This window comes from Culex quinquefasciatus, chromosome 3, assembly GCF_015732765.1.
Source record: "Culex quinquefasciatus strain JHB chromosome 3, VPISU_Cqui_1.0_pri_paternal, whole genome shotgun sequence".
Lineage (NCBI taxonomy): Eukaryota > Metazoa > Arthropoda > Insecta > Diptera > Culicidae > Culex > Culex quinquefasciatus.
In genome coordinates this window covers 2,719,279-2,746,924 of record NC_051863.1, presented here as the reverse complement: position 1 = coordinate 2,746,924, position 27,646 = coordinate 2,719,279, and the positions used below count along the sequence as shown (strand labels likewise).

The 27,646-nt window shown below is 38.3% G+C and overlaps 1 protein-coding gene across 3 annotated transcripts in view; it reads left to right on the top strand.

Moving 5' to 3' along the window:
- Positions 1 to 26,308, top strand: part of LOC6039009 (FH2 domain-containing protein 1) — a 91,920-nt gene extending 65,612 nt beyond the window's left edge. The window contains exons 1-11 of one of the 3 annotated variants that reach the window (XM_001848639.2): positions 9,602 to 9,735; positions 9,998 to 10,031; positions 16,184 to 16,331; positions 16,489 to 17,546; positions 19,903 to 20,003; positions 20,079 to 20,328; positions 20,390 to 20,516; positions 20,577 to 20,829; positions 20,894 to 21,365; positions 21,593 to 21,912; positions 21,976 to 26,308. In XM_001848639.2, the coding sequence (XP_001848691.2) occupies positions 9,636 to 9,735; positions 9,998 to 10,031; positions 16,184 to 16,331; positions 16,489 to 17,546; positions 19,903 to 20,003; positions 20,079 to 20,328; positions 20,390 to 20,516; positions 20,577 to 20,829; positions 20,894 to 21,365; positions 21,593 to 21,912; positions 21,976 to 24,098 (4,986 nt within the window). In that variant the 5' untranslated portion in view covers positions 9,602 to 9,635 and the 3' untranslated portion in view covers positions 24,099 to 26,308. Of the gene's footprint in view, positions 1 to 9,601; positions 9,736 to 9,997; positions 10,032 to 16,183; positions 16,332 to 16,488; positions 17,547 to 19,902; positions 20,004 to 20,078; positions 20,329 to 20,389; positions 20,517 to 20,576; positions 20,830 to 20,893; positions 21,366 to 21,592; positions 21,913 to 21,975 lie in introns of those variants that run through there. The other 2 variants (XM_038266378.1, XM_038266377.1) reach the window with 2 other exon arrangements.
- The last annotated feature ends 1,338 nt before the right edge of the window (positions 26,309 to 27,646 follow it).

Here is a 27,646-nt window from a genome sequence, read left to right as displayed (position 1 = left end):
GAAAAGATGGCATTTTCTGTCATCTTAATCATTCTTTAAAAAAAAAGAACAGGTGTTTTAAGAAAATATCTTTTTATAAAAGCCGAGTTTTCCGCGAGCTTGATAGTTTAAGTGGTAAGTGTTAAAAAAAATTTACATTCAAATTTGAAGCCAATATTTAAATTTTTTAAAGCAAAAAGTATTAAAAAATGGTTTACAATGTATAAAATATTCCCACTACAAAAAATTTACTAAATGTCAATAAATTTATGAAAAAAAAATCTTAGCTTTTATCTATTTTTCAATTTGTGGTCCCAAAATAAAAATTTGCTAAGAGTCCAAAAGTTATATAATGTAATTTAAATAGTTTATCAATCCAATTTGCAATGGCACAAGAAAAAAATACGTAAAATTTCTACAAAATGCTGAAGGGAGATTAAGTCATTCCGAAAACAAATGAGATTGTTCAAAAGTAATCAAAAAAAAAGGTAAAAGTCTTGAAATACATTGAGAAAGCTCAGCGAGATACATACAAAGTGTATGATATATGTAATTAGGTTTTTTTTGTGTCAATTGGAAGATCGAAAAATAGAAACATATTATTACAGTAGTACCTCTGTAAAAAATACCTTATGAAACAAAATAAAACAGCACAGCTTTATTGGACTCCGCAAAGTCGAAAGATTTTTTTCTATGGAATCGATAGAAGTGCTTGGTTTCTAGAACGTTTCGTAATTTCTTTGCATTGATAGCGTATGTCAGAATGTTTTTTTTTTTAATTTTACCTCTAATATTGTTTAAATTAACATCTGGCATAAGCTAGGAAAAAATATCTGTAATCCCAAAAAAATATCAAACCGGCGATAGTTATATCTAGCTTACTAAGTCCACGTCCCAACCCGCACGGCCAACCTGTTCAGTTGTTTTGCAATCATACGTTTTCAAAATTTCTAAGTATTGGCGAACATTTATTTTTACGATAAAAAATGTTTTTGCTGTGCAGAACATAGTAATTTTGTAAAAGTTCAAAATATTTATAAACGATTATGCATTATGAGTATCAAACGAAACGAAATTTTGTATGCTTTTTTACTCTATTAGTTTTTTTATTGTAAAATTATAAAATTTCCATATAATACCGTATTTTTTCGAAAATACTCAAGATTTCAAAATTTACAATATGGGTGTCAAACGAAACGAAATTTTGTATACCTTTTTACATTACAGTTTTTTCATAAAATACTAAAATTTACCAATTTTTTATTATCGATATCAAACGAAGCGAATTTTTGTTTGTTTATTTTCACTTGATTAAAGTTATTTTTTGAAAATTCTAAAATTTCCACGAAATGCTGTATTTTGTCCAAAATACTCAAATTTTCAAAATCCAACAAATGCTTTCAAAATTATGCTACGTTTGATACCCATATTGCAAATTATGATAATTTGAGTACCGTCAGTGGGGGTGACTATGGGTTAAAAAACGATACACCTCTCGAAATTTCTGAGTAACAAAACAATTTAAATAACATCGAAAATCTTTCAACGTAGATTTGTTCTTAGATAGTTTACTAACATTTTCACAAAATATGGTGGATTTTGATGAACACTATCTTAAATGCCAATTGTTTGAAAATTGACCAAATCTAACCCCTTAGAGGGGGTGACATTGGGTCAAATGAAACTAAAATGATGCTCAAATACAACGATATGGTAAAAACAAGTCATCCAACAGCGTTTCTTGTCCGAGGGAATCGTATTGACACGCTACAATGTTTGAAGTGGAGATTTTCAAACATTTGGGTAGTTTTCGAGAAATTCTAGCAAAAATATTAGAAAAATGATTTTTCGAGAGGTCATTTTTGGCCAAAAACGTACCCCAACTTTAGACATCAAATCAAGACTTTTTAACGTTGCTTTCAAAATGTGAAGCTGTGTAATTTATATTGAGATATTTCCTTTATTTACCTCCATTCATCAGACGTCGCAATGTTATGCGTTCCTGTCTAGGGTCTACTCACAACAGTCCATTCATTATTTGTTCTGTTCTGTGAATAGAGTCTACGTCGCCGCCGCCGGACTGTCTATAGCGGATCGGCGTAGAAATAGCGGATCGTTCGACCATTTCGAAGAATATTTGCCGTGCCGATTTGCACTGCACGCAAGACTTCTCGGAGTTGGCCTCGACGTTATTTCAAACGGAAACCCATTGACACTTCTGGTTAGCCTCGTCAAACTGGGCAGCTAATTTCGTATTCGGTTGCTGTTTTGTAAATATTTTCAACTTTAAAGTTTGCTGTTAGAATTTGCCTTGCAATCAATCCGCTCAGACAAATCAATTTTTCAAACAGAGTCTTTAAGCGTGGAATGCTGCAGCAATTAATCAATGAAAAATATTTTTCATTTGATTGCATCTCAATGCAGCCAAGAAGCCACATTCTCAAAATTCTCGTACGTGTGCATCGTTAATATTCCAGACATGTTTCCTCACTTCACCTTGCACGCAGAATGCAGAATCTAGTGTTATTTGTTTGATAAATTGATTAAATTTCCGACGAAACGCACCCCACACCGGTATCGGTAAGAGTAAAAAGGAGGCTGAAGGCATTTGGCACACCACTGCCACCGCCTGCTGTGGTTGCAGGTGGTGGCGCCCCTCGTAGTTGAGTGTTCCAAAGTGAAAAATTGCCAACAAGACATTAAAGTATGTTCAAGACCTCTGGTGCGGCTGCTGCAGTACCTACAACCCAGGAGGTGGTCTCTGCCACGGTGGCGACGCCACAAATTGCGCCACATTAGTGGTCTCCGCGGAGTATTCGCTCCTCCTTCTGTGTTTGGGGGTTCTACAACAGTCTACCTGTCGAGCTATAAGCTAGAGGAATGCTGCGCCATATATCTTGCGCCCAAGTCAACTTAGTGGCAGCTCGCGGGGACGAGAATTTGATTGTAATCGACCTCCTCCCGTTCTGGGGGCAGTCACTCAATGCAGTCGATGTCGCGGAAAGGATTAATCTGTCGCGTTTTGACGTGATCTATGTGGTAGATCTTAATTGCTAATGTAGCTATATCGCATAAAAAGCTGTTTAGCAACGTTTAGCTGAATTTATATTGCTAAACTGATTTCTCCAGAAACGCTCAATTTGTTTTGATTCAACAGCCCGGAAAGGTTTGCGCACGCTCGTTTTATTACTAAACTGACCAGAATCTTATCACTGACTGGGTCAGAATGATAGCTTTGAGTCGTTTGAAGCAGCCGCGGGCGTGTCGCACTTAGCGATTTTATTGTGCGGAGCTGTCTCCAACGCGCTAATTGACTTGAGGCCAAAACAAAACGGATTGTGAATAGTGAGCGGATTCGCTTTACAGATAAGTGAGATTAGTAGGAGCCTGAATTGAAATTATATTTAGATCTGTTCCTTAACAATGGCTGACGAAATCTTATCGAGAAATGGAATCGAAATAGACTTTTCGATGCGAGTCTCATTTTTGTTATGAAAAACTTTTTTTAATATTCCAGAAAGTTTTGTTTTAAAACGGATTCACAGCCGGAACAGAAAAAGCTGCGATTCCGAATAATCAACAAAAACAAAAGAATGATCAGTCACAATTCAATCACAGGTCGATGATTTCCACCACTTCAATCATCATCATCATCATCATCACGTTTCTCGTCAAGCACCAACCGGGCGTCCTTAACAAGGTCGCTTCGATAAAAAATAAAACAAATTCATATACACTTCACACAGTCACCTCAATGAGCGTGGGTGTAGTAAAGTCTACCCAAATAAGAAAAAAAAAAACACTTTTTCTTTGTTATCATTTTTTGAGTGGCGCAGTTTGTTCGCAACCGGGTGATAAGAATTCAGCGAAAATAACCCACACGAATAAACCTACTGTCCCTTTAAGTTTTTTTTTTATTCAATCACAATATCAGTCAAACGAAAACAAAACCATTTCAAAATCATCACCCTCCCCCCTCGAAAAGTTCAAGTTCAGACCCCCAATAAAAGCGATAAACATCTTTCACTTTTGACGAGAAGGGGGGACGGCCAACCAACAGCATTTTGAAACCACCAAATCTGCATTCGACGCAGTTCAACGATCGTAAAAAAACGATAACAACAGATTGAACATAAATCACATCGCCGTACAATTCGTATGGTTAGCCGTGACGGATTGGATTTCGGTTGTGCGTAGAATTTTATAGCGGAAAAACGAAAAAAAAATCACAGCTAACTTAAATTTGTTTTTTTTTATAACTTTTAATAATTTAGCATGTTTCAGCAACTTATTTCCCATGTTAAACACATAATGTTGAAGGATAAACAGAAACACTGTAAAGAATAAGGTTTGTGAAGAAAAAAAAAGAGTTAGGGTCGATGCAGTCAAAAAATCATTACTTCTGTTATTTTTTACCAACTTTTAATAAATTTGCAGGGCATTCCGGAACTGTTAACTGAATGTAAATTTAAATTATTTGACATTTTTACTTTTGAAATAATCAATGTTTTTCGAGAACTGCTGTATAATAGCAATTCCCCACGAAAACAGCACGATTCGAAAAAAAAGTTCTCCCATCGGGCTCAAATTTTTTCTGAGGGTTCCGTATTTTTTTGTTTGACCATTAGGGTGACCTACGCCATGTTAGGATGGTCCGAAAAATTGCATTTTTTCAAAAAATTGTATCTCCGATTTTAGCTGTGTTAGACGCAAGAGAAATGTGATTAGTTTGGCTATTTGGGAAAACTTAAAATACTCTTTTGAAGGTCTCGGAACCAAAGAGCCTATGTCTGAAAATATGTTTACCTGATTCCTCGAAAAAAATTACAAAATATATCGAAAAATTGTGAAATTATGTTTTCAATACTCTGAGATACGATTTTTTGAAAATAAAAACTGGGTTTTTCGACGCAAAAATGGGAAAATGACGAAAACGGGAAAAATCGTCTTTTTTCACCATAACAGCGATAACTTGAAAATTTCAGCGGTGACCTATACATGTTAGGGTACCAAAATTTTCGTAATTTAAATACTTAACGTCAAAAAAGCCAAACTAATCACCTTTCTTTTGCGTCTAACACAGCTAAAATCGGATGAAATGGCGCGGAGATATGATTTTTTTAAAGTGGTTTTTGCGAAAATCGACGAAAATTGCCATTTTTCGGACCACCCTAACACGGCGTAGGTCACCCTAATGGTCAAACAAAAAATACGGGTCTGATTATTTCGGCCAAGGGACCCCCAGAAAAAGTTTGAGCCCGATCGGAGAACTTTTTTTTATAATCTTGCTGTTTTCGTGGGGAATTGCTGTATACATACGTTTTGGAAATTGAATCAATAGTCTTGTTCAAACCAAGTTTTTTTATGTTAAAAAAGTATACCAAATAATTCATAATTATGATCATAATTTGTAAAGCAATCTTTAGAACATATAACAAGAAATAAAGGATATTATTTGATATTTTTTAGGTTCAACAGATTTAATATTTTTTTGATTAGGTATGTTGGATTTTGGGAATCTCTGATGTAGACACTGTGAGGAAAACTCCGCTCAATTTATGCAAGCAAATGATTGACTATTTTCCAAGCTATCTGGACCCCTAGTTGGAACAAAAATTTGCTCCTCTTCTAACTCTTTTATTGAAAAAATCATCAAAGCACTTCGAAAAGCAGAAATTCAGTTGGCTAAAGCTACGAAAGTGTTGCAAAATTAGATCATTTAATTCTTCCAAATTTCCAAAAGTTTCTTCAGAAAATGATATCGAATCGGAAAATCGGTTGCGTTTTCGGTTTCTTAGGACAATTTGTTAGTGAGAATAGGTAAAATAAGTTTCTAAACTATGAATGTAAGTGTAATTGAAACAGAATTCAAAAATGTCCTGAAATTTCTAGGATTTTTAGTAGAACAAATTTCATAATAAATTTGGAGTTTTATAGTTTTGAATAATAAACAAAACAAATAGTCAGTTGATCTTGAAAATGAATATTCTGATTTGAGACAAGGTCCAATAATTTTCAAGAAAAAATATTTATTTAACATAAATCTTGAGGCAATCTTTAAAACTGTTTGAGAAATTGTAAGTAAATTAAGTCAGAAAATTTGATAGTTAATTTTATTTTTAACGTAAAAAATGGTTTCAGGTTTTTTAATGGGGTCCACAAGTGACCAATTCTGATTCCTTTTTTTAAGTTGAGAAGATTCATGTGAAATATTTAGCCCTTATGAATTGTCAGTCTTTTTTTTCCTTAAATTTTCAAAATATTTTTATCGAAAAAATACTAAAAATTTCTCCATTCGTTACTGAGATATTTGCATTAAAAAATTGGAGGGCTGTTTTGAAATTTTTTCAAAACTAAAATTTTCCTGTTTGTTTTACTTTTACCCGCTTCTTAGACAAAATTGTAAGAAATTTTGTGAACTTAACTGAAAAATAAAAATTCAAAACCCATTTTTAAGATAAATTATTCCACCTCGTACAAATTTTCTACGAATACATTTTTTTAACTTCATTGATCCAACTTATGTTTCGAAAGAGCTTAAAACGTATTATTTTGCCCTTTTGAAATATTAGGCGGTTTTTTATATTGAAAATGTTTTTTTTACTACATAATGAGAAATTTTTAAAAAGGTTTTTTTTTTCAATTCATAAATGAGTGCTAAATATACTTTTTTTTAATTTTCCATTCGTCCAGGAACCAAAAGTCAGATGTTTAAAAAAATAAAATTGTATAAGTTTTTTCTCAACCACTCGAAATAGTAGTTTATGCAACAAGTTCCAAAAAGAGGATTTTTTCAACACGAGTCGTACATTTATCCAACGAGGTTCACCGAGTTGGATAAATACGATGAGTGCTGAAAAAAACAAGTTTTGCAACTAGTTCCATACAACATTTTTTGCAATTCCAAAAAACACACACTGAGTGAAATTTTATGTCAAATTTTCATGTATTTTGCCAATAAATCGTTTAAATCAAAAAAATGTTGAAAAGTGTTACTTTTCGAAACAAGTGCTGAAAAGTTCAACTTTTCAGCACCAATTTGAGTGCTGAAAAGTAGAACTTTTCAGCATTTATTTTGAAAAGTGTTGCTATTCGATTCTGTTATTTTGGTACAGAAAAGTAGGCTATTTCGTCGTTCAAGAATGACAAAGTAGTTTCACGACGGATTTGCAAAAAAAGTACTTCATTAATTTCTTGATATTTGGCGTTATAAAACCAATATCAGGATATTTCTTTAAATTTTTAAATCGTTCTTCAAATTTGAAAAAAAATGTCCATATTTGTCCAGATCTGAAAATAGTAGTTTATGCAACAAGTTGCAAAAAGAGGATTTTTTCAGCACGAGTCGTACATTTATCCAACGAGGTTCACCGAGTTGGATAAATACGAAGAGTGCTGAAAAAATCAAGTTTTGCAACGAGTTCCATACAACATTTTTTGCAATTCCAAAAAACACACACTGAGTGAAATTTTATGTCAAATTTTCATGTATTTTGTCAATAAAACGTTTAAATCAAAAAAATGTTGAAAAGTGTTACTTTCTGAAACAAGTGCTGAAAAGTTCAACTTTTCAGCACCCATTTGAGTGCTGAAAAGTAGAACTTTTCAGCATTTATTTTGAAAAGTGTTGCTATTCGATTCTGTTATTTTGGTACAGAAAAGTAGGCTATTTCGTCGTTCAAGAACAGGAAAGTAGTTTCACGACGGAATTGCAAAAATATTTTTGCAATTCCGTCGTGAAACTACTTACTTTTCCTGTCATTCTTGAACGACGAAATAGCCTACTTTTCTGTACCAAAAATAACAGAATCGAATAGCAACACTTTTCAAAATAAATGCTGAAAAGTTCTACTTTTCAGCACTGAAATGGGTGCTGAAAAGTTGAACTTCTCAGCACTTGTTTCGAAAAGTAACACTTTTCAACATTTTTTTGATTCAAACGATTTATTGACAAAATACATGAAAATTCGACTTAAAATTTCACTCAATGAGTGTTTTTCGAAATTGCAAAAAATGTTGTATGGAACTCGTTGCAAAACTTGATTTTTTCAGCACTCGTCGTATTTATGTAAAAATGTACGACTCGTGCTGAAAAAATCCTCTTTTTGTAACTTGTTGCATAAACTACTATTTTCAGATCTGGACAAATATGGACATTTTTTTTCAAATTTGAAGAACGATTTAAAAATTTAAAGAAATATCCTGATATTGGTTTTATAACGCCAAATATCAAGAAATTAATGAAGTACTTTTTTTGCAAATCCGTCGTGAAACTACTTACTTTTCCTGTCATTCTTGAACGACGAAATAGCCTACTTTTCTGTACCAAAAATAACAGAATCGAATAGCAACACTTTTCAAAATAAATGCTGAAAAGTTCTACTTTTCAGCACTCAAATGGGTGCTGAAAAGTTGAACTTTTCAGCACTTGTTTCGAAAAGTAACACTTTTCAACATTTTTTTTGATTCAAACGATTTATTGACAAAATACATGAAAATTTGACTTAAAATTTCACTCAGTGGGTGTTGCATAAACTACTATTAGACTGCGAATAGACCGTGTACAAAAAAGTATTTTAATCTTTTGGTTCACTTGAAAAATGCAAAATGGCTTATTTGAACAAAAGAATTCGAAGGACAATGTTTCGTCGAAATAAAAATATAAAATTTCACAATACGCGAAAAAACAAATGGTAAAAGCCAGGGAATTGCTCAAAAAATCAATTACCTGTTTTAAAAGTAAGAGATCTTAAAACTTTTACCTAAGGCATTCCCAACGCTGCGGTACCAATAAGTCTGACCGCAACAGGTAATACCTACTTTTTTTCGCCCATCATCGCCTACGAGTTCAAAGTCTCACGGGACGCGTCGCCGTCGTCGTTTGAATATATGGCAAACGCAGCGCAGCGGTATGGGAACAAGTTGACGCAATTGATTTTGCAAACATGGACCTTGTGAGTTGTGATTGAAAAACAAAATCAGATAAGCCGCCGACCTAGCGGGTATCCCTCAGCTCGTCAAAGCGGGTCATTGGTGATTCCGTGTGAGCTTGCGATGATTTATTGGGGTAAAAACAATATGTGCGTCATTTTGAAGGATGTTTTTGTGCGAATTGCGTAACAAGTTCAACAACGAATGAAAACTGTTAAATTTGATTAATTAAGCATTCATTGCGTGTTTTGCATAAGTCATAAAATTCAAACCGAAATGAGTCACTCAAAAATTGCCAATATGAATCATGACACCAAGTTCAAGCGAAGAAGGTGCAGCATATTTGGTCAAGCCACCTACAGGTAGTTGCCGATGGGAGTGTGACAATTTCTTCAGGTGGATATGTTGTCCGTCCGATTTTTTGCCAATTCTCACCCACACACCGATGGACGCTCGCCCTTATCAGTAAAATCATGCTCGACTCTTATCTCTTTCAATCGGATACTCATCATCTGACGTCGTAGACAGCACCAGCACCAGTCCCTCCAGGTGAACTGGGTTGAGTGTGGCGATTTTTTCAACTTTGCTCTTATCACACTCTAGTCTTTACGCGGTACTGCAGTGACTTGGACGTGAATTATTTTTTGTTGGTGAAGTTTAGTGTATTTTGTAAGGGGGATTTTTCGAGAAGAAAAAAAACGAAGAAATGCAAATCGCGTGACACCATGACCGTAGTGCACGAGATAACCGTAACGGTTTCGTTGGACGATGTGAGCACCCTGGAAGCGGTGTCGAAAATTGGCCAATCGAAGAACATATTTTCAAGTGAGTTACCCCCCACAGGGGAGGCCAGCAACCGGCAGTGAAGAGGATAATCCCTCCCCCTTTAAGTCGGTTGTACGTGACTTTGGTGGTGTAGAACGTTACCTTGGCAAAAATGGGCACGATTTGAACTCGCAAAACCAACTAATCGAGAAACGAGAGCAACAAATTAAACGCGAAATAGTGCATAAAGTTCATCGCGCAGTGATGCTTCTGTTATTAATTAATGACCTCTCTCTGTGTGTTTCTCTCTTTTCGTCCGCAGGTTTAAATTTACTGCCAGTATTAAACAATCTCAGGTGAGTGATCTTTAGTGCTATTAGCAGCAGCGTTGTTGTGCTCCTTTGACTGGTGGATCGGTGGTGGCAGCAGTTTAGCTGCAGTACGGTACAAGTCGCGGATTAAGATTTTTCATTAACAGCTCGTAAAAAAAAACGAACGAACATAAAAGAACACTCGTAAAAAGGCTCGACTGAAACGTGAAATTTGAATAATAGGCGAAGACAAATTAAGTTTGACACAATGTATTTTAATTATCAAGAGAAAAAAAAAGTGTTGACCTTTGGATACCATTGGGCCAGCAACGTGTGGATGTGGTTAGATAAAAATGTGGAGTACCTCTGCGCACTCACTTGTTTTCCCAATATGATTGTCGACGCGATCGTGCGATAAGATTTGCCGAAACAAGCATCAGGCAAATCTGACGTAAACGTAAACACTGACTGATGAGGGTTGAGTCAAAGCAGAAGACATGCCTTTTACAACAAGTTTCCGTTTGGAATCAGATTATCTGGTTGATTCGCATCCTGTTGATACGAGCCCATCCTTTAATTAGTTTGAATCGATTTTAAAGTTGTAAATCTACGGAAACCGATCAAAATATCAAAATGTATCCACATTCAATGTTGACGATTTTGGCGCACTTTCTAGTGAGGAGTAGGCATGCGCGAGCAACACGTGCTACATCAGACATCAAGGGATGCTTTGAGAAGAATTCCCTTTCTCACCAATTTCACGCTCTTCCTTTGGAGAAGAGAATTGCTGCAGCTCTCGCGGAAAGCTCCTGCGCACGTGCTGTCACTGAGCGGAGCTTTCGCCAATAACTATATTAATAGTGCGAAATGGCACAGTGAGATCGTCGGTCTTGGTAATGCAGGGGTGCCCAACCTTTCTGATCTGATGTTTCTGAAGCAGTGGCAGGCCGGAACTAATATATGATAAAAGTTGAAGAAGTTAACACATTTTTGTTCAATTTTTATTATTGGGTTTTTTTTTAAAGAAAATAAATAAAAGAACTAGTGTTCCAAATAAGATTCCTAAATCTTGAATTTAAGTATGAAAAAAAAATATTAAAAAAAAAAACATTCAAATTTCCATGGTCGTTGCAATTTTTAAAGTTTAATTTGAATGAGACATGATAAAATTTATTCAAACGAAATTTGGATTCGAATATCCCTTTTAAAAAAACAAACTTTTTTGCGTTATTGTGCACTTTATTCAAATATTTAAAAAAATATTTTAAAATGATTTTAAACACAAGCTAAATTTAAAAAAGTCTAAAAAATATGTATTAAATCATTTTCAATTCGTTGTTTTCCAAATTCAAGGTTAATGACAAAATATATTTTGCTCTCTTATTTCATGCCTCATTGAGACATTATTATTATATTTTTAAAATATTGGCAGCGATCTATTCTCAGTATGAATAATTTGCCTTTTTAAGCTTCATTAAACAAACTTAATCATTGAAAAGTTGTTCTGGAAAAATTCATTAGCTTTTGCTTACTTATTTATTTAAAAATATAGAAAATAGAAAAAAAAACTTGGATTTGAAGTTAACACAGTAAAAACCGAAAGAAATTTAAATTTAGTGTCTTTTTGTACATTTTTGGACAACAATCTAAGATTTTTAATAAATTTCACAATTTTACGAAATGGATCATTTTGTTTTCTTGCTAAATTTTTCAGCTTGGAAATGTCGATGTAGAAATTATAAGAATTAAATTCAAACATGAAGAATGTTGTTATAATATTATAAAATTTGATCTTAAGATTATTTTTTTAATTCAGACAATCAATTTATTTATTTAATATTTTATGAACAGCCTTAAGGGCCGGTCATAGAATTATTTTGAAAAGCCGTCGCGGGCCGGATGAAATGGCTTCAAGGCCCGGATCCGGCCCGCCGGCCGGACGTTGGGCAGGCCTGTGGTAATGTATAGTTTTAGTAAATTTGCAACATGTTTGCTATAAATATTTAAATGCTTGAAAAAAAACACATACAAAAATGTTATGTAAATATTCAAAAAACCTGTAACTTTTGAAGGCAAATTCTGATCGATTTGATGTCTTGGGCAAAATTGTAGGTACAGTCCAGACTCGATTATCCGAAGGCCTTTTCGAAATTTCACTTCGGATAATCGAATCACAAAACAAAAATCTCTGTCCTTTTTTTGATTGTTGAGATTCATACTAAACCATATTTTACCCCTAGGTGCGAAAGTTCTAAAGTGATTCATTTTTTTTTAATTCGAGATTGCCGTTAAAAAGCGGTGATGATTTTTTGTTAAGATGCATTTTTAATTAAATAGGCAATCAATCTTTTAAATTCTTGCGAAAATTGGGTCGCAGAACTCAATTTTGATGTTTGAAGCATGAAAATAAAAAAAACGTTTCATGGATCGATTATTCGAAGCCCCATACAAAGCTTCGGATAAACGAACTTCGGATAATCGAAACTTCGGATAATCGAGTCTGGACTGTAGTTGAAAAATCGGTAAACCATCTGTCAAAATGAACAAAATTTTACCGAATTTCAGTAAGTTTTTACCGAATTCGGTAATTTTCAGTTTACCGAACTGTTTAATTTTTTACTTTACCGAATAAGGTAAAATAATCTAAGTGTGTATGTTTTAATTTTTTTTCGTAAATATGTTTTAGGGGTAAAAACCGCATCTTTTGAGCCATGGAAAAGTATGGACAATATTTTTTATAAAAAAAAATATTTTGGAAAAAATATAAATTTTAGTATTTTTTACTTCTGTTTTTTAAATGTAAAATAAAAGTTGTAATTGAAAATTACTTTATACATTATTTGATAACATATATTTTGGGAAATTGAATTTTGTGAAAAAGTTGGTTTAAAAATCGGCAAAAATATGTTTAAGCCAAATAAAAAAAATACAAAAAAATTGTTGAAATCAACTGATTTCGTAGAGAATCACTGAGAAGATATTTTTTCAAGAATTTGGTAAAGTTAAACAAATTCTAACCTAAAAAAATAAGGAAGAAATGTAAATTTAAAAAAAGCCTTAAATGAAAGTACTTTTATCGAACATAGAATTAACCAAAATAAAAAAAATAGTAACAGATTCTGACTTTTGTTTTTATTGAAAATAAGGAAAATTGTTCGATTTTTACTGAAAATTTAATTTTTAGCGGAGTAGCAATGAGCTTTAGACCCTAAAGTAAGGCGCAAAAATACAATTTTAATTTTAAAAGGCATATTGCGAAGCTTTAGTTTTTAATGTTTCAACATTTAAATGGACACATGAGCTGAAAACTGTTTTTAGATTAAATTTTGAAAAATATTTGCAACCAACCAAACATGCTCTAAATTGGGTTTGAAATGTGGAAAATTAAAATCTTATAAAAAGCTGAGCCTTTTTGGACCTCCTTTATGGAGGAATCTGCACATATTTTTGAGATTCAGAAATTCATACATTTTAAACTTTATAATGTTGTTGTAAAAAACATTCAGGAATTAGGAAAAGCTAGAATAAAAGAATATTAAGTCATCAAATTATAATAAAGTTGAAATTGCATGCCATGGTGTCGAAGTTTGAATGAAAATAGTATTTTAAAATGCATTTTACACTTGCTCAGATGTTTTGCAATAATTAGATTTCAAAATATCTATGTTATGAGGAAACTTTTTGCTGTCTGTACATTGGAATTCCACAGAAATTGAAAATATTTTTGATCAATCCCAGACATGCTGCTTGTGAAAACATATTTTTTGCCTACTGATTTTTCGGCCCGATTTTGAAGGGGGGAGGACGACATATACTTTGAAAAATATTTGCAACGTCCTTAGTTAATATTAGATATTCGATGAAATGCTGTGGAATGTATGAATTACATTGTTAAGCACATTCCACTGTTTTCCGCAAGTTTCTCAAGTAGACGAATACTTAATCTGGCTGATCATTAGCAACACAGTACTTAATTCGCACTAGGCAAAAAGTCAATCTCTGATTTTTGGTGATTAATGCATTTGTTGAAAACACGGTCAAATTTGACCCCAGAAAAGTACATTTTTTTCAAAACATTTTCTAAGTCACATGACACAATTAAAATCATCAACCCCAAGTTTTTACTAAAAATTTACGTGATCTTCCATGTAATGCTTACTTACATGGAGAAAAATCAGTTTCTCAAATCATGAGCAAGCGGGTAATAAGTTCGGAACGGAACGAACAGTGTGTTCAAATTTCATACGTACGATTTTCAAAAAACAATTTGAGCATTTTTCTTGCGGATCCGAATTTCATAAATTGAGGAACTGATTTTTCTCTGTATATAAAAAATGTTAAATTGGTTTAAAAATAGATTTTTAAAGATTATTTTTGAGGCGGTGTTGGGTCTTAGTCTGCCTGTGTGGATCAATCGGACCGCGCACTGGACTCACAATCCAGAGGTCGCTGGTTCGAATCCCGAGGCGGACGCAAAAATTCTAAGTGTAAATATAGGTATTCGGTGCCCTCTCCCCGTGCCATACTTTCCCACTTAGGAGACCCGGGAGGCGGAGTCTTGTCGCAAAAAGAACGATACACACCTGTGGAACCGTTGACAAAACCGCAAGGTTTAAGAGGGCCACATTATAAGGTGTTACGTCGATTCCGTTCCGTTGGGTCTTAGAGGACTTACAACCTTTTTTTTTAATAATGTTGTTGTTGTCTTCTTCTTGAACTCTGAAGAAGACAACAACAACATTATTAAAAAAAAAAGGTGGTAAGTCCTCTAGAGTTTATTTTAAAGGTCCTATAAATACAATTTTTAATTTTTGCTTGTTTTGGGTGTAAGGGACCTTTAAAAAAAACTCCAGAAATTTCTGATTGAAGTTTAAAAGGTTTGAACAAGTTTAGCCTGAAGAGTCAAACCATCATGCTTCTCCATCATGGAATAATTCAATGGAAACGCATGGTAGTTTATAATAAGTTGAACCAATTTTTTGTCGATTGGTGTTCATTCTACAAACCCAAACTCCCATTGTGACAGTCGCCCTCAGAACCGTGTGCCCTCCACACACGCGGACCACGATAAAAACACGCACACACTATTCTCGTGCATTTTTGCTCACAGTCAGTGGAATAGTGCCTCAATTCAGCAGCTTGGAATAGTTTTTCACAAGACGAGCACGACGACGCGACGAGATAGGCTCCCCACAAGAATATGACTTCTGCAGTAAGGAAAAAAGTTGACTAGCCCTCTTTCTTTCCTTTTTTTTCCACTTTGTGCGAATTTGGATTTTGATCGACTCTGAAGGAGGAAGAAATCAATTTCGTGTGTGAGGTGAATCAATTGCTGTCTGGCAAGCCGTCAATAGTGCGAGTTAAATAACCCTATTTCTGCTCCTCTAGGGCTAGGATTAGTCGGTGCTTAGTCGCTGTGAGTGGTGGGGGGGCTTGAAGCCATGTGCTCGTCCTAGTAAGAAGGTGGAAAAGGGGGTCGATCGAAGGGGATTAGTGCTGCTGCTGGAAAATGCTCGTAAAGTGTTGTAATCCTGTTGTGCAAATATTAGCACAGTACATTCGTCGTCGGCGGTGGATTTAAGGCTCACTCGAGGCGAGGGGTTTTCGGTGGAATTATGCCAAATTCGGCACCTTCGCACAAGTCTATCAATATTTATTGCAATCTTTATCCCATAGTGGTGACGTTTTTGATAGCCTAGCCAGAGGGCACAGTTTTTCGACTTTTCCTCCATTCTTTGGGGTGGCATTTTCACTCTCTCTTCTGAGTCTCTGCTGTGGGAGTGGGGGGATGGTGGTGGTGGAATTGCCGGCGGCAGCAGCACCATAAAACGAGCAAACACAGACGAACAGGAAAAAAAACTGGAACGAAACAGAAACATCATCGCCACCACCATCACCGCTACCGCCAGGCCAACAACAAAACTATGAACATCGTCCAAGAGCTGAGCGAGCTGTGCCGGAAAAAGCTCTCCAGTCTCGGCGTACGCTTTTCCAGCAGTTGAGAGCGAACTTTGCGTGATTTGTGGTAAAATAATCTCCTCCTTAGTATATTAGAGCTGTAGAGCACCACCATCCACCGTCAAATTAGAAGCAAGGTTGGAGTTGAAAATTTCGCACATTCGTCGCTTGCCATAAAACCGAAAATGATAATATCCTCAAAAACTCACACCAACTCTCTTTTAATTTTGTTTGTGCAGGCGAATCGCCAGTAACGTGCCGGACATCGGAGTGCAAATTGACGTGTTTGACGAGCAGCGAGAATGCGACGAATCGCAGAGCCTGCAAGGGCCGGACGGAATAAATTTAAACTCACATCTTGATGTCTTCTACGCGATTCTGCGACAGGTGAGGCGTCGTTTGAAGTTGTGCCGACACTCTGTGTGTGCAATGAATATCCAATTCAGATTTGTGGGTTGTGGGTGGGTTTGATGAGCAGTGACGATGAATTTTGATGTTTGGTGTGGCGAATCAATAACTTCTCTCTCTACGTCTTTTCGTACAGGTCGCCGGCACTCCGCAGGAGATTCCCTTTCTCAGCATCCTGCAGCATCTGCTCCAGATCGATCCGAAGGAACCGATCAGCGACATCGTGTGGGACACGGCCGAAACGCTAGTGCACCGCGCCACCCTGCTCGAGGATAAGGAAGCGTCCGTGCGGCTGCTGCGTTCGCCCAGCATACAAAAGTTTGCCTGTCCGCACTGTCGGAGCGACATCACCAGCCCAACCCGGAGGCAGTCCGTTGGTGCGCCCCTCACACCCGGACCGGCCGCCACCGGCAGTAGTCACACGACGGCGACGACGATTCCGGCAGCACCAGCACCACCTCCGCCGCCTCCACCACCCAACTTGGCACCGCCTCCCCCACCACCACCACCCTGTGCACCCCCGCCTCCACCCCCACTCATGGCTGGTGGCCCGGCAGCCTCCCGCGGCGGAGGGCCACCCGTTCCACCCGCACCCCCCGCCCCAAACCTCCTCTCCGTCAAGGCCAATGAACTCGCCCGGCCAAAAACGCCCGAAGCCCCAGTCGAGGTCATCAAACCGCTGCCCCAGCAAGAGACCCCAGTCCCCCGAGCTAAAATGAAGACCATCAACTGGAACAAAATCCCGCACCAAAAAGTCTTCGGCAAACCCAACATCTGGTCCATCGTGGCCGACTCCCACCAGGACAGCCCGATGGCCGACCTCAACTGGGACGAAATGGAGGGCCTGTTCTGCCTGCAGCAAACCCAAGGTTCCCCCAAACTCGGCCGGGAAAACAGCGGCTCCGACAACACGCTCGAACGAAAATCACGCAAAGATAACGAAATCACCCTGCTCGACGGCAAGCGCAGCCTCAACGTCAACATCTTCCTGAAGCAGTTCCGCACCTCGAACGAGGACATCATCCAGCTGATCCGGAACGGCGAACACGAGGACATTGGCGCCGAGAAGCTGCGCGGCCTGCTCAAGATCCTGCCCGAGGTCGACGAGCTCGAGATGCTCAAAGCGTTTGACGGCGACAATAATAGACTAGGAAACGCGGAAAAGTTTCTGCTGCAATTGATACAAGTGCCTAAGTGAGTATTTCTTGAGTAAACAAACTTATACATAATACTTGATACGGTTGAACCACCATGCGTCTCCATGAAAATCTTCATAATTCTATGGAGACGCATTGTTTTAAATTATAAATGAGCTCATTTTCCTGTAATTTACAAATCCTACATTTCTTAAGATTAATATCTGGAGTTTTTTTTAAGTTCCTATAAACTAATTTTTACTTTTTAAACTTGTTGGTGTTTTTGAATACCCCTGGTTTTGTTAAACACAATCAAAAAGCAAAAAAGTTTATTGGACCTTTTCAAAACAAAAATCCAGGGGTTACTAATGAGAATTTATCAATAGCCATGTCATTGTCTTGAAAATATTCAAAATTTTCGCAAAAATATGTATTTTCAAAAATAAAAGAAATTTTATATTTATTGCAATATTGGTATCAAATTATTGCAAATTTCTTAAAATTTCGTTTTTAATAGCATTGATGTGAAAATAGGTACTCAATTTTTTCACAAAGTTATATGTTTAAAAAAAGCTAGATTTTTTAATGTTTTTGCGATATGATATCAAATGATCGGGGTTTTTTCATAGATTTTTCTCGAAATTTTCACACTCAAAATTTTCAAAAAAAACTACGTATTTTCGAAAAAAAAGTACAGTTTTTTGTAATTCTCTAATTCACACAGCAGTTGCCCGCCCCCTCTGATTTGATTAAAACTTTGTTCCTTTATTTTCGATCATTCTAAAAAGACGTGTTTTTCAATAAATTGCAGCCTGAAATGTGGTGATTTGTAAATTCAAAGGGACTTTTATGTAAATTTAACGACCAAAACGAATTTAACGAGGAGCAAAATTTAAAAAAAAAAATCACTGCAAAAAGCTGTCAAAGGCAAACTTATAGGATATTGGACGAACTTTCCGGTAAAAATATTTTCGAGACTGGAAAATCAAGTCTGTCATTTGAAAATTGCAAAAAACCAATTTTTTCAACATTTTTTTTTTAACCGCTGTATCTTCACAAGGATTGGACATAAGACAATAGTCAAAATTATCTGGGGAATCGATTCCCACTATCGGTTTTTGAAAATTTTGACGTTTAGACCACTTTTCAAAAAAACAGTTTTAGTAAATGATTTTTGTATTTTTTTAGGAGAGACATACCATCCTGCATTTTTCGTGAGTCTTTTTGTAACATCTTAGGCTATTTTCTCAAAAAATTTGAACGAAAAAAATGGTGACCTTGAAATTTAACTTTTAAAATTAAAAAATTGAATAATCTCATGAAAGTGGCGTGTAATTTTCTTTCAGTGTATTTTTTCAGAAAGCCCATCCAATTTCCTACAAGTTTGTTTTTGACCACTTTTTGATAAGATGTAACGGCTTTGAGTTACAGTTATTTTTAAATTACAAAATACAAAAATATTTAAGTTACTTACGCCCTTCTCAAATGTCATTTTCGAGTGCAATTGGCTCCATATACACAAAAATGGCTTATATAGGCCTAGGATAACACGTCTAAAAAGTTTCATTGAAATCGGAGAGGGTCGGGTACAAAAGTATTAGAAAAAAATCCTGATTTGAGCTAGTTATAGTTTATTCGTTTGACCAAGTTAACCATCTGCAACCCAACCCCGCCTTTAGACGGGCTTCGATTAAAAAAAATCGCGCCAAAAATCTTTATTTTCAAAAAACTGGATTTTTAAGAAGCATTGGAAAGAAGAATTTTTTAAGGTCAAGAAAATTTTAAGGTTGGAAGTGTGACTTATTTTATGTCACTTTATCAATGTTTTTAAAAATGTAATTTATGCTTGGGTCAACTTTGGCTGGGTTTCTTACTAACATTTCCTCTATATTTTGTTAAAATAAGTATGCAGTTATTTTATTTTAGTGTACCAGGCTATGCCTCTAAGCATTTTTTTACAATTTTAATGATAATGGTATCTTTCGATAGTAGAAAATGTTAAAAACGAGCAAATAATTGAAGAAGTGACTGTAAAAAACCAGATAGGCAAAAGGTAATGATAGAAGGTGGTAAAGTCAGCCAAATACTTCTAAAAACAAACATAAACTTATCCAGATAAATGGAAATTAAAATACTACAAATGAAACAAGAAAAATATAAAACAAGAGAATTAAAGTTTTGAAAAATATAAAACAAGAGCATTAAAGTTTTTCGTAGAACAAACACGAGAAGAATACAAATTTATGAAAAAAAAAGTTTGGGCAGTAGAGGATTAAGGGTATAATCTTTTAAAATGTGGCCCTGTTCCACCCCCAATAACCCAATAAAAAGCACATGCAAACCAAAAATGAAAAAATGGAGACAAATGCATGAAAGTGGAAATCAAATTCCTAATGGCCTTGATATTTCCACAGCTACAAGTTACGAATCGAAGGAATGCTACTGAAGGAAGAATTTAAAGCGAATTTAATATACTTGGAGCCAAACATCAACGCAATGCTGTACGCGGGTGAAGGTAAGAACCTCTAAATATGATCATCAAGATCAAACCATTTCTTCAACGACCTCTATCCCCCCGTCAACTTCCCAGATCTGATCAACAACAAAGCGCTGCAGGAGGTGCTGTACATGGTGGTGGTCGCCGGCAATTTCCTTAATTCGGGCGGCTACGCGGGCAACGCAGCCGGGGTTAAGCTGTCCTCGCTGCAGAAGCTCACCGACATCCGGGCGAACAAGCCGGGCATGAACCTGATCCACTTTGTGGCGCTGCAGGCCGAGAAGAAGAACTGCGAGCTGCTCGAGTTCCCCGGCCAGATGTCGACGCTGGAGAATGCCGCCAAGTATGGCTTCTTTATGAAATCGCTAGCTGATTTGGTACTAATAGAAGGTTTGTGATTTCAGGACGACGGTGGAGCAAATCAGCAACGAAATCAACGCCATCGATACGAGAATTAAGAAGATCAAGCGCCAGATTGAGTTACCGAAGACCGAAGAGGACATCAAGTACCAGATGGTGGACTTTATCAACGTGAGTTCTTTTATGAGTGTAATACAAGACATGGTAGATATTGAAACGATTCTTCAACAGGCCTCCGAGCGGGACATCGTGATGCTACAGAGGGGACTGAAGGAGCTGGAAGCGATGCGACTCCAGCTGGCGGACTTTTTCTGCGAGGACGTGGGCAGCTTCAAGATGGAGGAGTGCTTCAAGATATTCCACAACTTTTGCGAAAAGTTCCAGCAAGCGGTCAAGGACAACGAGAAGCGTCGGGTGCAGGAGGAACAGGCGTTGGTAAGGCGGAAGCAACGAGAGGAGCAGCTGGCACTGAAGCGGAGGCAATGTAAGCGATACTGTTGATTTGAAGGAAGACTTGAAGCTGATGTTTTGGTATCTCTCAATTTCAGCGAATCAACAACCCGGAACTCCGGTGTCGGACTCGGAAAACAGTCTACTCCTGCTGGATCCTTCCCAGTACGACATGCGGTACAGTCCGGCCATGTCCCGGCGGCGGATAGGATCGTTCACCAGCAACGGAGAGCCGGTCATGCTGCGGGAAGACTGTGCCTCCCCGGACATCACTCCGAACGGAAGTCTGCGCCGGCGAAGAAGTCGGGTGCTGTCCGAGGAGGACGAAGGTAATCTCATGGACTTTCTGCGCTCGTCCGGCCACGAAAACGGAAGCCGCGAGCGCAAGTCCGTATCGTCGTACGGGGGCAGCCTGGACCGATCGTGGGCACGTCGAGCGCGCTCGGGCAGCGGTAGCAAGAAGCGTCCGGATCTACTGAACGTAGACTTTGGCACGGACCGGGAGCGGCCCAGTTCGCCGTCGCCGTTGGCCGAATCGAAGCCACTGCCGGTGGAAGAAAACAAACCGAGGTATACTTTCAGATTTAGCTTTGCTATGCATACATTTTCTCTTTACTTTTTGTCGAGTTGAGTCTAGTGCAGCTTGCGTGTGTGTCTCTCTTTTGAAGTAAGTGACTAACCCAGTTTCGTATTTCGGTCTAACACACGGGGGAAAACGGTCTCTACTTCAAGACGAGAACCCAGCTTTGTGTGCGCTAATCATATCTCTTTTGAATGTTTGTGGCTCATCGGGGTAGAATTTCCAGGGAATGGCGCCAAAAGATCGAGTCGTGGCTTCAGGCAAACGAGGCGGACGAAAAGCAGAACGACGACTTCAAGAAGAAGCGAAAGCTGCTCTCGGCAAACCGACGATCGTACGAGACTGACAACGAGAGCGATCGCGGCGGTAGCAAGCTGGACCCGCTGCCGGAGGAGAAACCACCCACGATGACCTCACCCGAGCAACAGCCCGCGTCCGGACTGGCGACGACAAGCTACAAGCGTGTCTACCAAGACTGGAAGCCGTCCAGTGCACTTGAGAAGACTGATGTGGTGGGCACGATGGAAGCAATTGCAGGTAGGAGATCGCCATGGGATCCGCAATCCGAATCCAGTCGCTCAAATCTCGTTCTTTTTTTAGATGCCGTCCCGACCTCCCCGGACAAGTCCGCGTGGCGCAAGTCTAGTCTCAACAGCCAGGAAGATCTGGACGCACGTCGTTACCGAAGACAGCGATCGCGTGAGAACACCGCGCCCAGCTCGAACCTGCAGTCGATCCTGGAGGAGGACAAACGCAAGTCCGTAATCCAAGCTCTAGGCGAACGACCCCCATCCGATCGGCTCCAGATCTACATCCGTCGCGGCTCGGACAATGGATCCCAACCGGAGAGCACAGTCACCTCACCAAAGCAGCCAACCAGCGGCGAAGAGAACAAACAGTCCATCTACATTCGCCAGACCGGCAACGATCACCAACAAGCCACCAAGCCAAAGTCCAGCTCAGCGCAAACGGCTGAGAAGCAATCCTCGATCTACATCCGACCAACCAGCGATAATACTCCGTCCACAACCATCTCCTCGGTCAACTCATCCTGCACCAGCACCAGCAGCAACAACCAACTGCCGGAAGCCGCGGGAGGAGTGGTGGCGCCACCTCCCCGAAGGGCACGCCGTACGCACCACATCTACGACGAAAAGACCAACAACAAGATCGAGATCGATTCCGACAACATCGAAACGCCGCCCTCGATACGAAAGAGCTTCAGCCGCGATCGCGACCAAACCGTAAGTTCGGCCAACTCCTGTCGCAAGATCCACGACACCAAGAGCTCGGAATCCGACGCCAAGACTGCTGCGCAACCAAATGGCCAAACCGAGCAGGAAGTGCTTGGCGATGGCCAGTTCGATCGGTTCTCGCTGACACGCCGAACGCGACGCTTCAAACGACCCGTCGACATGAGCAGTGGCAACGAGACTACCTCACCGGAATCGCTGCCGGATAATCCACTGCTCGCGTCGTCCTCGGATGTGCCAACCGTACGAAGTCCCGTCGTGGCGGCCGTCGCGGAGATTGAATCTACCGAGAAGCAAAAGGAGCTCAGGCTGAAGCGTTGGCAGGACAAGCTGAACAATCCCAGTGCGAGCGACGATCGAGGAAAGGGATCGGAAGCGCTGGCACGAGCGGCTCGGACCGGCAGGAATTTGAGTCGAATTAGCCAGGAAGATGTGCGGAAGGCGATCCGAAGTTTGAAGTCGCCAACGCCCGAGCGAAGCTGGAGTCCGCCGAAGGAGATTGGCACCGTTAAGCTGATCACGCACGAACTCAACGACGAAGGGTTCGAAGAAACGCAAAGCCTCGTTTCGGACACTCCGTCCCACGGGAAGGACAGTACGTCGTCGTGCAACGATTACGGCTCGGACTCGAAGAACAACACCAATACCAAAAAGGTCGTCAAATCCGTCGAGAGTAGCCCGAAGAGGCAACTTCCGGTTCGGGGTGGTTCGACCCTTCCGAGCATCCTCATCACCAAGAACCAATCCGCATTGGAGCGCAGCAAATCGCTGAGGGGAACTCCGCCCTCTCTAGTCAACAAGAATCTGTTACCACGTCGAACGAGTTCGATGCGAAAGTCCGAATCGCCGCTGGCCGGCGGCACGAGCTCACCGGCTGCCAAGTTACAGCACCAGCTGGACGTCGAGCGAAGCAACTCCCGCACATCGCTCCGATCGTCCCGTTCATCCCTCAGCAGTGCCGTTTCGACCAACACCGTTAAAAAGGTGCCACTGCGTCCAAAGTCATCCCCGCTGACCACCGGCACTTCCGGTAGCACCCTCTCCGCCCTGCCCACGTCCTCCCTGTCCCTGCACAGTTCCCCCACAAAGAGGCCACTCAGCGCCAACAGCACGCGAACCCCGCTCTCCTCCGGAACGCCGGCCAGCCGAAGCAGCTCCAGTGGTTCGAGCATAGGCCCGAGCGCGGTCATCGCTGCCGCCAAGAAGCCACCCCTCAAAACCGCCATCGGACCGAGCACTAGCTTTAAAGAAAACCAAAATCAAAACACCGTTCGCAGCCGGCTGCAGAGCAAAACGCCCAGTAACACTAGCATAGCCAACTCCGGCGGCGGAGCGTCCTCGACGTCGAGTGGGTCCACCGCGAGAACGAGCTTGACGTCCCGGACGGCTCCGGCGGCAAACGCCGCGTCGCGAACCGGTGGCTTTATGCGACCCACGACTTCCAGTGCCACGAAAGTTAAAGGAAAGTGAGGATTTTTTCCAGCAGCCATATTTGTTTTACGTTTTCCGAGCAGTTTTCTAGGAAATTTTCCATCTTTTTTGTACTTTATCACGTATACTTGATGTCACTGGTTCCAAATCTGGCTCCGCATCGGTTAGTCGATTGACTTATTTTAGAATTTGACGTTTGCAGTGGGTGCCGAAAAATGTGGTTATGTTACGGCTTACTTACGTCAATGTTCGAACGCGTCGTTGCGTCACAAATTGGTCGGCGGTGAAATTATGACGGCGGAATTAGTGGACTGTAATCACTGTCTTTTAGGGACACGTTCAACTTTCACTTATTTTAAATTCTAGCACGAATGAACGAAAACTTCCGCACTGCACGCGGCCGCGAAGCGAATGCGAAATTTTTTGACAGTTCCACCCTTTGTGTTTTGTTTCCATCAGGTTGGTAGCGCAGCGTGCACGCTGCATGCAACTTTCTGACTTTTGGGTTAAAATCTAACTTCTCGTACTCGGCTCAAAAATTAGGACGCGTTTAAGTGTTTAAAAAGATGGAAAATGTCTTGATTGAAAAACTGCTCTTTTCTCAACAATTTCACCAGCGAAAAAAATTACAAAATTTCATCCCGCAACAGTGCCGGACCGGCCTGCATTCAGAAGCAATATCTCCGTCCATTTAATTTGTACTGACCCCTTTCTTAGCTCTTTTTACTCAATTCTAACTAGAAGAAATCAAGGTCCGGCCACGTTTACAAAGCGGCTTAAACTAATCAAATAGTAAAACGAAAAAAAAACGTTTCGACGCGCACATTTTTCGAATAATTTACAAGAAATCAAACTCGCTCGCAAAGCACAAGCATCTTCGGAGAAGGAAACAAACAAACAAAAAACTGTAAGCGAAATGTTAGAATATTTATATATTTGGTATATTAAGCTGTTGTTTAGAGCTCAGTGAAAAAAAAAACGAGTGCACGCATGTTAGTGACATCTGAAACAGTATTTAACTTATATTTGAATCGCATCGTTACAAGTCAGCCGTTTAATCGAAATATCTTGAATAAGAAAACCCACGTAAGCTTTCGTGAGCAAAATATACAGTTGACTTAAAGCGCAAACGTGTATGCTAAACAATTATTAAAACACTACACAACACACACAACTATTTAACGTTAGAAACTCAAAGTATTTATTTACAAAAAGCGCTTTTACATTCACGAAATGTTCGGTTACGTGAAGCGGGAAAGTCGCACACGCGTGTTGGTAGAAAATGGCGCGAGCGCACAAAAAGAAAAATTAAGAAACCAAGGCTCGTCAATGTGACTAAACACACCAGTTAGTTTGTATATCTAATAAGTTGAAGCTAAAAAGCGGTGCAATCGTTTGAAACATCTCCTTTAACTCTCTTTCTCTCTATTAATTATGCTTTATTGGATGTCCTTCTAGTATAATCGGAAAACAAGAGCAGACAAAAAAAAGTTCGTTACAAAAAAGACTCGCGACGAGCAGCAGTATATCGTATATATATATTAAATTATTTAGAATCGAAAGTAACTCTAATGCTAAGCAATTGTTCGATGGTACTACCGGAAGCAAAAGAAGAAGAAGAAAACAAACGTAACGTGTAACGTTCATAAATAGCTGTTAGAAACAGTTGAAACTTCCCCCATTCACACAACCAAGTAGATAGGTTTACGACTAAAAATAAGCGAAATCTAAACCAGCCAGACAGACATCTACACAAAATGCGTATCGATCCCCAAGTTATGATAAATGCCTAGAATAGACTAACTCATTCCTTCCAAACTAACGACAAACGTCATGTAAATTGTTTTTTTTTTTTCTATAGAATATAAAATGTATCTGGTTTCGGAAAAAGCGACATTTAAATTTAAAAAAATATTTTTGGGTATAAAGTAAACAAAAAAAAACATTCGGAAATAAAACCTTTTGGCGAAAAATAATCTAAATTTCAATCGAACTGAACAAATCGATATTAGTTATTGAGATATACTAACTCACAAACAAATACTACTAACAGTATAGTCGAGAAGGGATCGTCGAGGGTGTGAACGGTCCGGAGTGGTGCGGAAGAGAAAAAAAAAAACAATAACAACCATGTTACTGGGACAAGTTAGGCAACAATAAACAGACAGACACAACAGAACAATATGTTTCATGAGATTGTATAAATTTTAGTAATTGAAATACACTTTTTTACGACGATACTATGGTCACGCGGGCGCTGTTTTTATTCATTCTATAACAATCCGAATAACTGGAAAAAAAAAACTGTGGAGATAATCAAAAGCTACTGATATTTATGGATACGAATATCCTAAAACTCTCAGATCATAATCTGGTCGCTTGACACTTAATTTGATTTCAATCAAAAAATGGTTTTCTTTGAGTTGTTTTTAGAAGCATTTTACACATAGATAGTGTCTATATTTTCATTTCAATTTACTATTTCTGGACCCTGAATTCAGAACCATCATTGACAGTCATTGCCCCAAAAGTTCCCAATTTTTTAAAAATTTTGGACTTCCTAAAACGTTTAAAAATATTCATAACATTTATCCATAAATACCTTCAACTCCATAAATTTATAATATTCCTGAATTAAAAGAAACAAATGCTGAAAGACTTAAAACATTTTACAATTTCTAAAAACATTAATATAAAAGCAAAAAAAAAACAAATGTCTCAGTCTAAAGTTCTAAGCAAAAGCTCAAATTAATTAAAGAAAATAAATGTTTAGGTAATTCCTATTTTTTTTTATTTTCGAGCGATTCCCAAAAAATAATAAAATCCAAGACCCTTTTGTATTTTATTTTTATCAAATTTGTTTTAAAAATCATAAAATTTTATAAAATTCATTAAAGCTTAAGGCTAATAAAAATCAACAAAAATACTAAATTTGAAACATTCCTATTTTTAGCGAGGTGGTACAGCAAAAAAAATATAAAAAATTAAATTACAAACCTATGGGTTAAACATTTGGATGAAAAAAGTGACATAAACTTTGAAAAATATTTGCAACGGCCTTAAATACCTAAATATTTTTTTTTAAGTTTAAATTTCAAAACATTGTAAAAATTCTAAAATTACAGAAATTGACTTTTGCCTTGAAGATCATCAAACAGCTTAAATTCCTAAAAGAAAAGAATTATAAAATTTCTCAAATTTCTGAGTAGCTTGAAATTTATGTTCTAAAAATTCATAAAATTCCTTAAACCTTAAGGCTAATAGAAATCAACAGAAATATAAAATTTGAAACATTCTTGAAATTTATATAAATATATTTTTTTCAAACACTAACAAAATTGACGCACCAAAAACAAAGGAATTTATTATTTATTAAAATTTCTTAAAACACTTGAAATTTTTAAATTTGAAAAACAATTTAGAATAAAAAGAAACCTAATTTTAAAATTTTCTTATAATTAGTGTGTTTATCCCGGAAATTCCCGGGACAAAAACCAAAACCGGGAATTCTCGAATCCCGGGATTTTTTTTATAATTTGTCCCGGGAATTCCCGAAATTGAAAAAAAATAATCAAATTTTGGCCTGG